This window comes from Sminthopsis crassicaudata, chromosome 3 (assembly GCF_048593235.1).
Source record: "Sminthopsis crassicaudata isolate SCR6 chromosome 3, ASM4859323v1, whole genome shotgun sequence".
Lineage (NCBI taxonomy): Eukaryota > Metazoa > Chordata > Mammalia > Dasyuromorphia > Dasyuridae > Sminthopsis > Sminthopsis crassicaudata.
Window position 1 is genome coordinate 41597291 of NC_133619.1, and position 15104 is coordinate 41612394.

At 36.1% G+C, this 15104-nt stretch overlaps 1 protein-coding gene across 1 annotated transcript in view; it reads left to right on the top strand.

The window, feature by feature from the left end:
- Positions 1-14763, top strand: part of ERICH6 (glutamate rich 6) — a 37688-nt gene extending 22925 nt beyond the window's left edge. The window contains exons 9-15 of the mRNA XM_074298337.1: positions 696-859; positions 2003-2061; positions 2930-3081; positions 6005-6090; positions 7701-7856; positions 9872-10100; positions 14147-14763. Coding sequence (XP_074154438.1) covers positions 696-859; positions 2003-2061; positions 2930-3081; positions 6005-6090; positions 7701-7856; positions 9872-10100; positions 14147-14410 — 1110 coding nt within the window. The 3' untranslated portion in view covers positions 14411-14763. The remainder of the gene's footprint in view (positions 1-695; positions 860-2002; positions 2062-2929; positions 3082-6004; positions 6091-7700; positions 7857-9871; positions 10101-14146) is intronic.
- The last annotated feature ends 341 nt before the right edge of the window (positions 14764-15104 follow it).

The following is a 15104-nucleotide window of genomic DNA, read 5'->3' on the forward strand; positions in this document are numbered from 1 at the left end:
CAGGATTCTAAGGATAACCTTGCGGGGTTGGGGATTGTTTTTCTAACACTCAAGTTAGCTCACAAGTTCCTTCCAGTACACTGTGATTATTGGTTGACATCAATTAGTTAGTCAGACCTAATTACCTTTTAGAAAGAGTTATTTAATAGTTGCCTCAAAGCTCTCTCTGTGACCCATTCTCCCATAAGTACATAGAACCCAGGGGAAAGTAGGCTTAAGCTTAGAGACCACATGTAACACACAATTCACAGCTTCTAGAAGACCTTTTGGTGTGATTCTCAAGATATTTCCTTTAGCTTTTTGTCTGTCCTTGGCTCTCAATAAAGATGCTGCCATCAGTTGTTTCTAAGATGTTGTTAGGATGCTGATGACAAGTCTAAAATCCTCGAGACTTTTCAGCTCTCAAAAGGTCTTAAACTAATAGGCTGAGGAAGAGACCTAAGTGTGCTCATTCCTTGGTCTCCCCAAAGAATTCATTTGGCCCAGAGCATCTCAAAGCCCAGTTGCTTGATTTTCTGATTCCTGGTTTGATGCACATTCCCAGAGGGCAAGACCAAGTGCTTTATTTGATTGACTCCCATGCCGTGACTCTTCATACAAAATTTTCTGTGCCTATTACTTGAACTATAATTTTATAGGATGATCATCGGTTTTTAAATTAGCTGCTGATTAAGAAATACAACTTTGTTTTCTAGCTCTTCTGTTGTCTTGAGTTCAGGAAGCTGTTTGAATATGTTCACCGTGAAAAGAACCTAATCAAAAGTATGTATCCAGTATCAGAATCAATCTGCATCGACCCTCACCCACCCTTTGGCATTGAAAAGGAGAAGCGTAAAGCAAAAGAAAAAACCATCCAGAGGTAATAATAATTATCCTGAGGAGTAGCTCCCAGCACCTAAATGCCAAGTTCTTCAGATATAGACAGCAAAAGACAAAGACCCAATGGTGTTTAGAAACAGAATTTCTCATTCAGAAAGAGATGGGCCATCTAATGGCTACAGAATCACCCTGGAGGTCAAGACATGGTTGATTTAGGAGAAACATATTCCAGATTTTCCTGTTGAGATCTACCCTAGTATAATAGATAGAAAGCCTGATCAAGATACACAGAGAGAACAAGTTTCAAGTCCCATCCTTAGCATATTCCAGATATGAAGCCCTCTTGGGCTTCAGATTCCTTCTTTGTAAAATGAAGGGGTTGAACTCATAAATAAATAAATCCTTCCAGATCCAAATTGATTATCCTATGCACATATATACATAAATACATACATACAAAGAGAGTGAGAGAGCTGTATATCCCTTGGGACACAGAGATTGATAAGACAAGCCCTACTGTCAGGGAGTTCAGGAAGTAGCAAGACTTCTTGGTTGGTCCTATCAAATTAAATTTATAATAGATTGCACTAGGGTGTCAAAAGTGGGTAGGTCTACAGCAGGAAGAATACAGAGAGGTTTGGAGAGACTTACATCAACTGATGCTGAGTGAAATGAGCAGAACCAGAAGATCGCTGTACACTTCAACAACAACACTGTATGAGGATGTGTTCTGATGGAAGTGGAAATCTTCAACATAGAGAAGAGCTAATTCACTTCCAGTTGGTCAATGATGGACAGAATCACGCAGGGAAGAAACACTGGAAAATGAGTGTGAACTTTTTGCATTTTTGTCTTTCTACCCAGGTTACTTTTACCTTCTGAATCCAATTCTTAGTGTGCAACAAGAAATTTGGTTTTACACACATATATTGTATCTAGGATATACTGTAGCACATTTAACATGTATGGGATTACCTGTCATCTAGGGGAGGGGGTTGAGGGAAGGAGGGGAAAATTCAGAAAAGAAGTGAGTACAAGGGATAATGCTGTAAAAAAAAAATTACCCATGCATATGTACTGTCAAAAAATTTATTATAATTATAAAATTAAAAAAAAAGTGGATAGGTCTGCTGCATCATCTAAGTACAAATTGCATCTTAGTCATGTACCTTAATTTCTTTAGAATCCAGGAGAGACAGATGGCCAGAACCTTTGTATTCATGGCAAATGAACAAGAAGAAGGTGAGTTTATTCTAGCTAATGGGCAGCCCAAGGTAATTAAAAAGCCTGAACCATTGATGTCAGCATTTTGCATAATAACTTCTTTGTTGTTGACTTTAAAATAGAAACATGCTAGGAGAAAATCTTCAGCATAGTTGGAAGCTTCTTTGGTCAGGAGCTATGGGAAGACATGGATAAAAATCACATGGGATGAGGTCGTCTGGATAGGGGCAAGCAGTCCCTACATTAAAGAGATCACACACAAAGCTAATTAAGGGCAAAAGACCAGCTAATTGCATGCTGAAGCAATGGAGTGTTCTATTTACTTAGACATTCTAACTCATTAGAAACCCTTTATATTTCAACTCTAATTGAAAAACTCTTCTAAGTTGGTTTTTGGATACTTGTTAAGGGCAGTCCTTTGAATACAGTTGAATCTTTCCTTGTTAGTTGGGAGCCCTATTGACCAATCTCAGGAACTGGTCACTGAAACTGGTCAATTCCAACCTTTGGAATATACATTCTAATTGTATAATATTAAAGAGACTGGATTCAATGAAAATTGACCACGAAAAACAAATTTAAACCAACTAGATCTGGTAAATGAATTTGCTTTTCTTCAATTTGTCTCATTCTCCTAAAAATACAGTGCCAGGGGGAAAACCCCACATAATTGAGAGTTTAATGTATTAGATTGTAGATAAGGTAGGTCTCATACTCTTTCTTTCTTTCTTTTCTTAAATAAAAAAATCCATAAAATTATCTGAAGAATAAATGTTGTAAAGTTGTAATACAAAATTAAACTAATACATTATGTGACAGTTTCTGAAAAAGTATTGAGTTGCATATTAGAATTTTTCTAAGCATTCACATGTGCTTCTTTTTTTAGTCAACATAAAGCAAACTAGGACAGTAACATATCAACTTGCCCGGCACCCCTCAATAAAAATACTGCATGACGAAAACTTAAGTGATTCAATCGAGGATCAAGGTGTCTTTTCTATTGACAGTGGTGATATTTGGACACTACCTTGTTTGAAGGTAATTTTTTTCTGTCAGTTTTTATTTAGTTTTTATTTCTATAACTCATATTAAGCATTTATTTAAACCTTATCAAGAATGAGATAGTGTGATGTGATCATAGAATTGTAGACAAATATCCAGTTGGAGACAAGAGTTGAAAGGGCTTCACAGATCATTTCAACCAACTGCTAACCAAATCATCAGTGCTGTCTACAAAATTCCTAAGAAGTGATCATTTGCCTTTTTTTTTTCTGAAGGTTTCAATGATAAAGAACTCATGGTCTTATAAAGTAACTTATTCCATGTTGGAACAGCACTAATTTCTTATGAAGTTTTTCCTCATGTTGATCTAAAATCTGCCTGTCTATAATTTGTAACTTGTGAATTTAATTCTGTCCTCCAGGAACAATCAGAACAATTCTTTCTAATACACAGCAATCCTTAAAACACTTGAAGACTACAATCCTGTCCCCTGCCCATAGTCTTCTCTTCTCCAAGATAGAGCCCCATTGGCTCAACCATTCACCACCATATTGCATAGTGTCATGTTCCTTCAACATCTTGGAAACTGTCCTTTAGATATGTTCTAGCTAATCAGTGTTCCTTCCAAAAAGGGCAGCTAGAACTTGCCTTTTTTGCTAGCTATACCATCCTCATAGCTCCATAGCACATGCTGAGCTTGGAATAATCAAATGAAAAACCCAGATTTTTTTTATAGATAAACTATTATTTGTCTACATGTCTTTTTTTTTTTTTTAAAATAGTATCTTATGTTCTTTCCAAATACATGTTGACAATTTTTAGCAATCATTTTTCCTCCATAGTAGTTTATTTTTCTAATAGCATGTAAAGATAGTTTTTAGCATTCATTTTTATAAGATTTCGAATTCCAAATATTTCCCTCCCTCCCTTACCTCCTTCTCTCCAAGACAGCAAACAATCTGATATAGAGTGTACAATCATTTTAAACATATTTCCATATTTGTCATGTTGTGAAAAGAAAAATCAAAACAAAAGGGAAAAAACCATGAAGAAAAAAGCAACCCCCCCAAAAAAGGTAAAAATATTATGCTTTGATCTGTATTCAGTCTCCATGGGTCTCCCTCTAGCTTCAGATGACATTTTCCATTCCAAATCTATTGGAATTGTCTTGGATCAATATATTTCTGAGAATAGCTAAATCTATTCTAATGAATCATCCCTGCACATGGCATTTTCCATTCCAAGTCTCTTAGAATTGTTTTGAATCAATATATTGCTGAGAAGAGCTAAGTCTATCATAGTTTATCATCACCTTATCTTGCTGTTACTGTATACGATGTTTTTTTCTAGTTCCACTCACTCCACTCAGCATCAATTCATGTTAATCTTTCCAGGCTTTTCTGAAATCAGCCTGTTCATCCTTTCTTATAGAACAAGGAAGAATGTGCTGGAACCAGCTCATACCCTTCTCCAAAGTTAATTGTTAAATTTTCAGTGTGAGCCCTATACCTCAAAAATCAGCAAGCTACAAATCAGGACTTTGTTAATTATTTTTGTTAATCGGCTAGAAGGACTTTAGAGAGCCATTTAGGGGAAAGGGGAAGCAATGTTAACAATGCAGATGAAACTTATGAGTATATTTTTCCCCAAAGAATTGGTTGTTAAGCATTTACCAGCACTCTCCTGGACCTAATTTATACAGATATAAATAAATACAAGGTAATTTGAGAAGGGAGCAAGCACAAATAAGTGGGGAGATCAGAAAGATTTCGTGTCAGATGGAACATTTGTATTAAATTTTGATGGAAGGAAAAAATAAATGAGGATAAAGAAAAATATGTTAGGGATAAGGAACAGACCATGTTAAGATCCTAAGGCTAAGCTGAAATATGGGAAGAGAATTCTAGAAATGAAGTTGGGAGCCACACTGTAAGATGCTTTAAGTTTTAGGCTAAGTAGATAATACTTCAGGCTAGTAGCAGTAAGACTTCCCGGGGAGGAAATTACCTGGTCAGATTACTATGCCTGAATTTGATTTTGGCAACAGAGTGAAAGACGGTTTGCAGAAGAGAGAGCCTGGAAATAGAGAACAATTTATATGTTTCTTGCAAGAAGCAGGCGCCATACTCCTTTGAGGGAGCACAAACACAATTTGCACAAGTCAGAACCAGCAGTTATATTCCAGAATCTTTCCCTGCCTCCTCATCCCTTCCTCAGAATTTTATTAGGAGGAGACCCTTCCAAACTCTAATGTTGCATGATATTCCCATTACATGCACTCCTTGATATGTCTCCATGTTCTCCCTTCCCCTTGCCACATCATCATATGTTCAAAAATGGTGGTTGTTTTCCTCCTTAAGAAGTTAATATAAGCATGCTCATTTAAAAAATGTGCTTGCCTAGGCTTATAAACCCAGGTCATTTACACTCAACCAACCCCTGCTGTTACTTCTGATGATTTAAGACATTCTTTAATCTCTTCAGTCAGGTTATACTGACCCTAAAACATATCCCATTCTTTTCAACCATGGCTACAGAGGGAGGTTATGGGAGTGAAACTTTTCAGCTGTGAAAACTAAACTTTACAATTTTACTTCTCATAGGGTTTTCCTGGGAACTCTCTCTCCTCCTTGAGAATGTTTGTAAAAGCTAGTTAGCTACGTTATAAAAGGGTTCTTATTTGAGTATATGGTCTCAAAGATCCATTCTAACTCAATTTGTGACCTGACTAGACTTCCTAGTTGCTATTTGTGAATTATTTATGGAGTATTTTTAATGTCCATAGACTCACTAATCACTAAGATTTGCTTTTAGTGACAGGGAGAAAGAATTGAAGAACTGAAGCTTTGCATTTAATGACAGGATCAGGAAAACCTTGCTATCTGTAGCCTTTGTTTGGTAAGTGTGTTCTCCACAGCCATGGAGAGCTAAATACCCTTTCCTTACCATTGGCACACAGAAAATAGAAAATGACTTCCTGGAAAAGTACTACAAAGAAGGAGGAAAGTTCCTGACCATGTTTCCAGATGGCACAGCCCAAATATTGTATCCTTTCTGCTGTGTATAATTGTTCACCTCATTGTTTCTTCATGATGCCTTTGGGGGAAATATGAATTTATTATCACCACGATTCCTCTCATTTGATGAGCCAGAATATTCTTCATAAGAGAAAAAAAGAAAGTAAACAAAGCTTTCTAAAATATGAAGACTTTCTGTAAATTCTCCTCCAAGGACATGGTATTTCCTATCCAGAATCATTGAAAAGATCTTTTTTTTTTTTTTTAACCTTAGCCTAACTCCAGTGACAGATTGTCAGAAAGACTGATTTTTAACTTATTATTATTAATCATACTTAATTGTATAATACAATATGATTATATAGTGTAGTTAATTATTACTCTGTCTCTGATTCCAACTCTTTATCTTTTTGGAGACCTGTATCTGAAGGTAATTCTGTAATATGTTCATATCAACTCTGATTCAGAGAAACTCCTTAGATAATTTACTGTTATCAACTAGAGTCATGTACAAGGGACCTGTGATCTCATCAATTTAAATGTTTCTTTTAGTCAGTCAACATGTATTTATTAAGTGCTTTCTATGTGCCAAGCAGAGGAGCAAAAATAGTGTCCCTTGTCTTCAAGATGCTCACATTCTAATGAGAGAAAAAAACATGGAAACAACTCTGTAATTATGTGTGTACATATATATATATATACATATACATGTATATATCTTAAATATGTGTGTATATTATATATGCATGCATATACACACTGTAGATATGTTATAGCTGTACATATATACACACACGTGAATATCTATAGAATATACATCCATAAAATGTGTGGCTATAGAGGTAGATATGGATGAAGACACTGGCAGTGAGTAGAGAGGGAGGAGAGGAAGCAAAGGCCTCCTGTAGAAGGCAGAACATGAGCTGAACCTCAAAGAAAGCCAGGGGAACTAAGAGATGGAGATGGAGAGAGAGCGCTCTTCATGCAGAGGGGACTACTTGCATAAAATCACAGAATTGGAAGATAGAGTCATGTATGTGAAGGACATAAAGGGGAGTAAAAAGAATTTTTAAAAAAAGACTGGAAAGATTTAAAAATAATAAATAAATAGCATTTTTATAGTGCTTTAAGGTTTGCACAACATTTTACATATAATTTTCCATTTTATTTTCTCCTTGGAAGGGAGGTATTTTTTATTATCCCCATTTTACAGATGAAGAAACTGAGTTTAAGTGATGTGCTCAGAGTCATGGAGCTAGTAAGGAAGGAATTTGAACTCAGGTCTTCCTGCCTCTGGGTTCAGAGTCCCAGCCACCCAGCTGCCTGGGAAGGGGCCCTGTTATAAAAGACTTTTAAGTACCAGAAGGCTGGTATTTGATCCTGGAGATCATAAGTAGTGATTGAAGTTTATTGATTAGAGGGTGACACAATCATTACTTTGGAGAACACCATTTTGGTAACTGAACGGATGAAATAGAATGTGGAGAGTTGGGAAGACCAGCCACAGGAAAGGACCAAATCTTGTTCATGGGACTCATGCAACGGTCTAGTAGATTGTTCTGCTGGAATGGAGTTGGGGTCGTTGGGGAAGAAGGTGGTTAATCTTTTAGTAACTCGGTTATCCTTATCTGATCCCAGCTACCCCTCGGGAAATTTAGCAGCAATCGTCATGGCCAACAGATTAAAAGGTCTCATTTGTGTGATCCAAGAAGATACAGCAAATAAACCTGCAATTAGGGCAGTATTTGATTCCAGTGGCAAAATGACCTGTTACTATCCCAATGGAAACATTTGGTATGTTTTCTGAGGACTCCTTGCTTCCGTGTTAATTTGTCAACTGATACACCACATTGAGGGACATCCCTGAGAGTTCCTGGGAACTCTCTATTTCACTAGGATTATGGAGCAAAATTTAGATTCTAATCCTAATGAATTTAAGCTTCTGGAGAGAAGAGTCAGACACAAGGGAATAACAATAACAGTAACTCTGTATTAGCACTGAAAGCTAACATTTCCTGGGAAATCCCTATTTCATTCAGGATTATGGAGCAAAATTTAGATTCCAATCCAAATGAATTAAGCTTCTGGAGAGAAGAGTCAGACACAAGTAAATAACAATAACAATAACTGTATTAACACTGAAAGCTAACATGTATAAATAAAGATTTAAGGCACTGGTTTGAAGACCATCTGCCAGGGATGTTTTAGAAACTGCTTGCACTCGAGAAGAGAAGGGGTTAGAAGGGCTTCCAAATCCAAATTTTTTTTGTTTCCAAGGGGATTTGTTTTGCTTCCAAGGGGATAAGTGCAGTAAATAAAGCACTGGAGTTAGTCAAGAAGACCTGAATTTGAATCTTAACTCAGGTAACTGCCAGCTGTATTATTCTGAGCAAGTCATTAAATCCCTCTCAGACTCAGCTTTCATATCTCCATCATGATAATCATAGTACCTATTTCACAGTCTCATTGTGAGATCAAATGAGATAATATATGCGGAGGTCTTAGAACCTTAAATTCTTAGGTAAGTCTTAGCTACCAGTTATTCTTGACAGGATTTTGGTGTTGTGTTTTTGTTTTTGCATCAAAAGGAATTTTTTTTGTTTGTTAAGAGGAAGCAGATCACAAAAGGAATCTAAAATTGATAGTCATATAATCAGGAGTATTAAAAAGTTTTACAAGTTATAAAATATAATCTCATTGTCAAATTTTAAAAATTATGTTGGAAGTGAATATTGAAGACTATCTTTGCATGTATTTGGAAAAATACTATTGATAAAAAAATTAGGAATACAAAGGAAACCTAAAGACTGGCTTTGATGTCAAGTGTTCCACAGTCTAATGGGAGAGATCACATGTAAACAACTATATACAAATAAAATATACGTAGGATAAAAAAAATCAAAGTTATTGTTGGGAGAATGTGGAAAGGAAAAATAAAGTTTTGGGAGTTCAGCCCTGATTATATGATAGCAGATTACTCAAGCAACACTAAAACAAACAACAAAACACAGAAGTACTCCATGCTCATAGCTCATGGAATCAGAAACTTTGAGGTTCCGTGGACATGGTACCATGGATGTAGAATGGGAAGCAGAAGTCATACTGTCAGATCTGATTACTGCAGCAGCTGATTTGATTTTACTGATTTTTTTCTATTGCAAGAAATTTGGGTGGGTTGATAAGAATAAGTGAAGCAGAAATGAGTGTTATGTAAATGAGAAAGACAAAAATTAAATCTAAAAAACTAAAAAAAGAAGTTCGGACTTGGAAGCCCTTGAAGTTCTTTCCCTTCCCTAGTACAAGCAGCCTTCTAAAACAACCCTGGCAGATGGTCTTCAAATTTGTGCCTTAAATCTTTATATAAATGTTAGCTTTCAACGCTAATACAGTTATTGTTGTTCACTCATGTCTGATTCTGTGACCCCATTTGGGGTTTTCTCACCAAAGATACTGGAGTGCTCTTTGGATCTGAGACCTCAAGCCTTTTTCTCCTCACAACTGACTTGCATCCTTTGGCTAGCCTAAATTGTTCTTTACTTTGAAAAAGCAGAGACCATAATTAAATAGAAAGAATACTAGCCCTTGAATCCCAAAACCTGAGCGTGAATTCTGGCTCTTATACCTATGAGCCATTTACTTAACCTCTTGGAGCTTCCCCCCCTGTAAAATGGGCAAAATGCTGATTGTACCACCTTAACCACATGGCCTCTTAAGAGGCAAAGGCTTTGGAAATCTTAAAATTCTTAAAGGCCTTTAAAAATGCTTATTTTTTTCTTTCTTTCTTTTTTCTTTCTTTTTTTTTTTTTTAGGATAAACACCAACCTCTTGGGAGGGCAATTTTCAGATCCAGAAGGCAACCGAGTGAGGATTTGGAAGTGGTCTAGTACCATGACTTCATTGCCCCTCGTTTCATTTAAACCAATATTTCTGTCTTTAAACAATTATGTGGGTGTCCGGATATTAGATCAAGACAAGATTATTATCTCTTTTCTAGCACAGGGGCAACAGGCAAGAATGAATGTAGGAATCAAGCTGCAGGTTAGTATGTTTTTAAAATTCAATTGATGAGCTAATCAACAAGCATTTGTGAGGCGCCTCCTGGATCCCAGGCATGATGCAAGGCACTGGGGACACAAAATTAAAAGTGAAACAATTTCAAGCCTGAGGCAACATGTACTTTAGAAGTATAACCAAAATAAAGACACATGGAAGGGGTCACAAGGCACCAGCAGCTGGAAAAATCAGAAAAAGCTTTATGTAGATGTTGACATAGCTAGATGGGCAAACGACACCCTGGCTGGCTAAGTAGGTTTTTTTTTTTTTTTTATATTTTTAAAACTATGTGGGCTATACAAAAACAAGGGAATAGCTCATTTAACCTTGAGTGTAGTCTGCTGACCCTTGGGTTAGACCTTCTAGTACATAAAGGGGACCAGTTCTCTCAGCAAAGATTTTGTCATTATTTATCTAGAGGATAGTGTTATTGATTAATCCAACTCAACCTCCACGTAGTCCCCAAATTTACCCCATCACTCCTCAGATTCAGTAGAAATGTTTCCACTTAACCTTTATCATCTGACTCTAACTTTACACTGCCAGCTTCTTTCTTGGTACAACTGCACAATTGTGCATTCTTCATCCCCTGTGCTGACTCTCACAGGTCTTTTCTCCCGGGCTGCCCCACTCCATGCCTAGAATCCTATTTCCTCACCTCTGCCTCTTTTTCAGAGTTCCTAGCCTCCTTCAGAGTTCAGCCCATCTACAAGAAGCTTTGGTTGGCAGCATTGTGGCACAGTGGATAGAGGGTACAGTCTGAAATCAAGAGCACTCATCTTCATTAATTCAAATCTGGCATCAGATACTTAATAGTCATGCGACTTTGAGCAAGTCACTTAATCCTGTTTGCCTCAGTTTCCTCCTCTGTAAAATGAGCTGGAGAAGGAAATGGCAAACCACTCTAGTATCTTGGCTAAGGAAACACCAAATGAGATCACAAATGACTGAAAATGTCTAAACAAGCTCTTTCCCACTTCAAAATGACTTATTTTTAAAATTTTAATTCATTTTCAACTTACATGCAAGATGGAAAAAAAGGCATTTCCATCTACATAGCATAACACAAAAAGAGGATTCAATATGGAACCCTTCATTTCACACGGTTTACTTAAAAAGTTGTAATAAACATTCCATGTTCTCAGAAATATCCTACATGATCTGATTTTTCTTGTGCAACAAGATAACTGTATAAATATGTGTATATATATATATATATGCATATATATATATATTGAATCTAATATGTATTTCAACATATTTAACATGTATTGGATTACCTGCCAGCTAGGGGCGGGGGTGGAGGGAAAGAGGGGAAAATTTGGGAACAAAAGGTTATGCAAGAGTTAATGTTAGAAAAAGTACCCATGCCTGTGCTTTGTAAATAAAAAGCTTTAATAAATAAAAATTAAAAATTAAAAAAAAAGAAAAAATGAGATGTGCTAAATGATTTTTGAGGTCCCTTGCAACTTTAGATAAATGTGAGCCCAAGAAATGTTCCTGGAAAACTGAGAGGAACAGGTGCCTGAGTTTTGCTTCCAACTTTGAGTTTACCTCATTGTTTTGTATTATGAAAAATGTGGGACCAAGATAGGTTATATATTTTTTCTTGGAGCATTGGCCATCAGCAGAGTACAATGTGGGCATACTATTCCTTTGATTTATGACATTATTCTCTTGAGTTTTGAGAGTGAGCACAATATTGAGCTAATGCAGAAAAGCAGGATTTAAAGGGTTGTATATCTATAGATAGTTAAGAAATGGAACAGATCTGGTGCCAAGACTTGAATTTATGATTTTTAGTTCAGAAATAAAGAGCTGTTACAAATCAAAAAAAAAAATACCCTACTTTTCTGCACTTCCTTCTGTGTTTTTTTTTTTTTTTTGTTGTTGTTCTCTGCCATTCACATTTTATTTTTATTTTTCTCTCTCCCACTTTACCCCACGCAGAGAAATATGTATATAATAACTATTTGGGCAAAATTCCAGATTATTCTCCAAAATGGTTGGATCAGTTCACAGTTCCACCAACTGTATTTACTTTAAACATGTTTGGTATTTAATCTGTGTTTATAGTGTAGTCCTCAGAATATAAACTCGTCCAGATCAAGGGGTGTTGCATTTTTGCAATTTTTCCAACATTAACCATTGCATAACCTTTTGTTCCAAATTTTCTCCTTCTCCCTTCCCCCTCCCCTAGCTGGCAGGTACTCCCATACATGTTAAATATGTTGAAATACATGTTAGATCCAATATATGTAAATATTTATACAATTATCTTGTTGCACAAGAAAAATCAGATCAAGTAGGATATTTCTGAGAACATGGAACGTTTATTACAACTTTTTAAATAAACCATGTATGCCCAGTGTCTTGCACCTATAAATGCTTTTTGAATTGAATTCATTAAGCACTGGACTCACAATATTAGAATTCAAGGAAATAAATCCAGAGCAAGAATTTCATATTAGACTAAACGAGCCTCATAATTATTTCAGTGTTTAGTTTTCTCATAATGCCTTTCATTAAACCCAGATGGCATGCCTGCTGTTCCCAACTGGTCTCAGTTTGGCTTTCCAAAGCCCCAGGTAAAGAAAACCTTAGGGTCTCCCTCCTTGTGACATAATACATTGTCTTCCCATTTGAAAGAAGAGGTCACATGGGAAGAAAAATAAGGTGATTGCTTGAGGCACCCCATGGTGTTTTAGTTCAATATATAGAGATGCTGAGTTTACATTTTTTATATTATTATTATTATTAGCATGAAGTAAGTGAATGGAAAGAGTAACTCAGTGGTACAGTGAATATAGAGTGCTGGGTCTGGAGTCAGAAAGACCTGAATTCAAATCCAGCCTTAGATATCTACTAGCTGTGTGACCCTGGGCAAGTCACTTAACCCTGTTTGTCTCAGTTTCCTCATCTGTAAAAATGAGGTGCAGAAGGGAATAGCAAACCACTCCAGCATCTTTGCCAAGAAAACTCAAGTGAGATCGTGAAGAATAAGATATGACTGAAGCAACTCAAAAACAAGCGGATGGAATCAGGAACCCTTATTTTCATTCTCAGCCTTGCCCCTAATTTGAGGGGAAAAAAAAATCACTTGACATAGACTTTTGTTTCCTCATCTGTAAAAATCTTACTAGTCCATCAGATTTCTTTCCATAGCTCCTATAAAAGCCCAAACTGCCCATTCTTATGCCAGGGAGTCAACATGCCATAGGAGCTAAGAGTTGATCTTGGAATTAAGAAGGTCAGGCCCAGTTATAGACAGGTGTGTGACCTCAGACAACTCCCTTCATCTCTCACTCCTCCCATGTCATAAAATGCAGGACTAGTGCCAAGGCAAAAGAAGCTACCTCTGGGATAGTGCATCAAAGCAATTATAATCACTCATCTAAACTAAAATGTGTATGTGTGTATTGATTGTGCATGTGTTTCCTGGAAAAGTTTTGACAAATAATACATTCTTCATAAAATATAAGCTTCCTATTTTTAAAAAAGCTCCTAAAAAGATATATAGATATCTATATATCTATCTATCTATCTATCTATATCTATATCTATATCTATATCTATATATATATATATATATATATATATATATATATATATATATATATATATATTCAAGGACAATATTTTAGTGGTAGAAGGGAAAAAAACTTTTTTTTTTTTTTTTTGCTGTTACTAAAAATTTGTAATCTATCCTTCTGAAATTGTGTTTACTACCCTCGCTTCCAATATAATTGTCTTCTTTGTGGACTTTCAACTTAAGCTTATTTCAAGCACAGAGGAGAATAATGGTAGAAAAGGGGAAGGGAATAAACAGAGCCTGTTGTGTGCCATTTTTATAAATATTAACTCATTTGATTTGGTACTACTAAACTTACTCCTAGACAATAACATAAAGTCCTTACAATGTGAAGAATGCTTTTCTAAATCACATCTGTGACTCAGTCATAATGGTAGGTACTTTGTCTCCTTTCAACATCATCCTTTTTGACCATTCACTGTCTTTTTCCTCTAAAAAGGTACGGATATATGAAGAGATGCCCAAGCTCAGATATTTCACTGATGAGGACCTTTTTCTGCTTGCACTAATCATAAAGATTCGACGTTTGTTGAGCAAAATTGAGATCTGTGTTAATTTTCCCAGCATTGAGAATTGGTATAAATTGAAGACACCTTCCTACCTTGCAACTCGTGCCATAAAATTACTTTCACTCTGTCAATATTATGAGTTAGGTAAAGATGCAATCTCAAGAATAACTGCATTATTAAATGAACCAATTTAACTAAGAATTGTTGTATGGATTTAAGAATTTCTGTCTTCCAATGAGTAGAATGTGCATTTTTGTCAGTTTCCATGTACTCAGGGGTCCAAGATACAAAATCTTTTCATCCAGAAAAGTGTATATCTCAAGAGCCATGAGAGGATCAGAAAAGGAGACTAACTTTACTCCAACATCTGTGCTGCAAAGAGAGATATCTGGCTGAGACTGTCCTAGAAGCTTGTTCCTCATATGAGTCACCTAAGATTTGCCCCTGTAGTATACTGGAATTTGGTAAAGACATGTGGGTTCCCATCTCTGGCATGTATTAGTAGTGTGAACATGGCAAATAAATCACTTAAGCTCTGCCAACCACATTCCCTATCTGTATGGTAGTTTTCTTAATTATCTCTTTTTAAATAGATCTCCTTTTGCTTTTGCTCTGTCTAAGGTCATGATTGCTATCTTTAATTTCGACTAAAGCCCCAGCTCTTTAACTCTGTGTGTGGTTTTCTCTTTCATTTGTGTCTCATACACAACAAGTTGTTGGATTCTGGTTTCTAGTCCATTCTGCTGGTGCCTTTTATCTCATTTCTTATTCAAAATTAAAATTCTCATTTACATAACTATCTGTAAAAGTCCTATTTCACATGAGGATCACAGTATGCTCTCTTTCTTGATCCTACTTTATGGGTGAGATACCAAGGAATGGTGATGT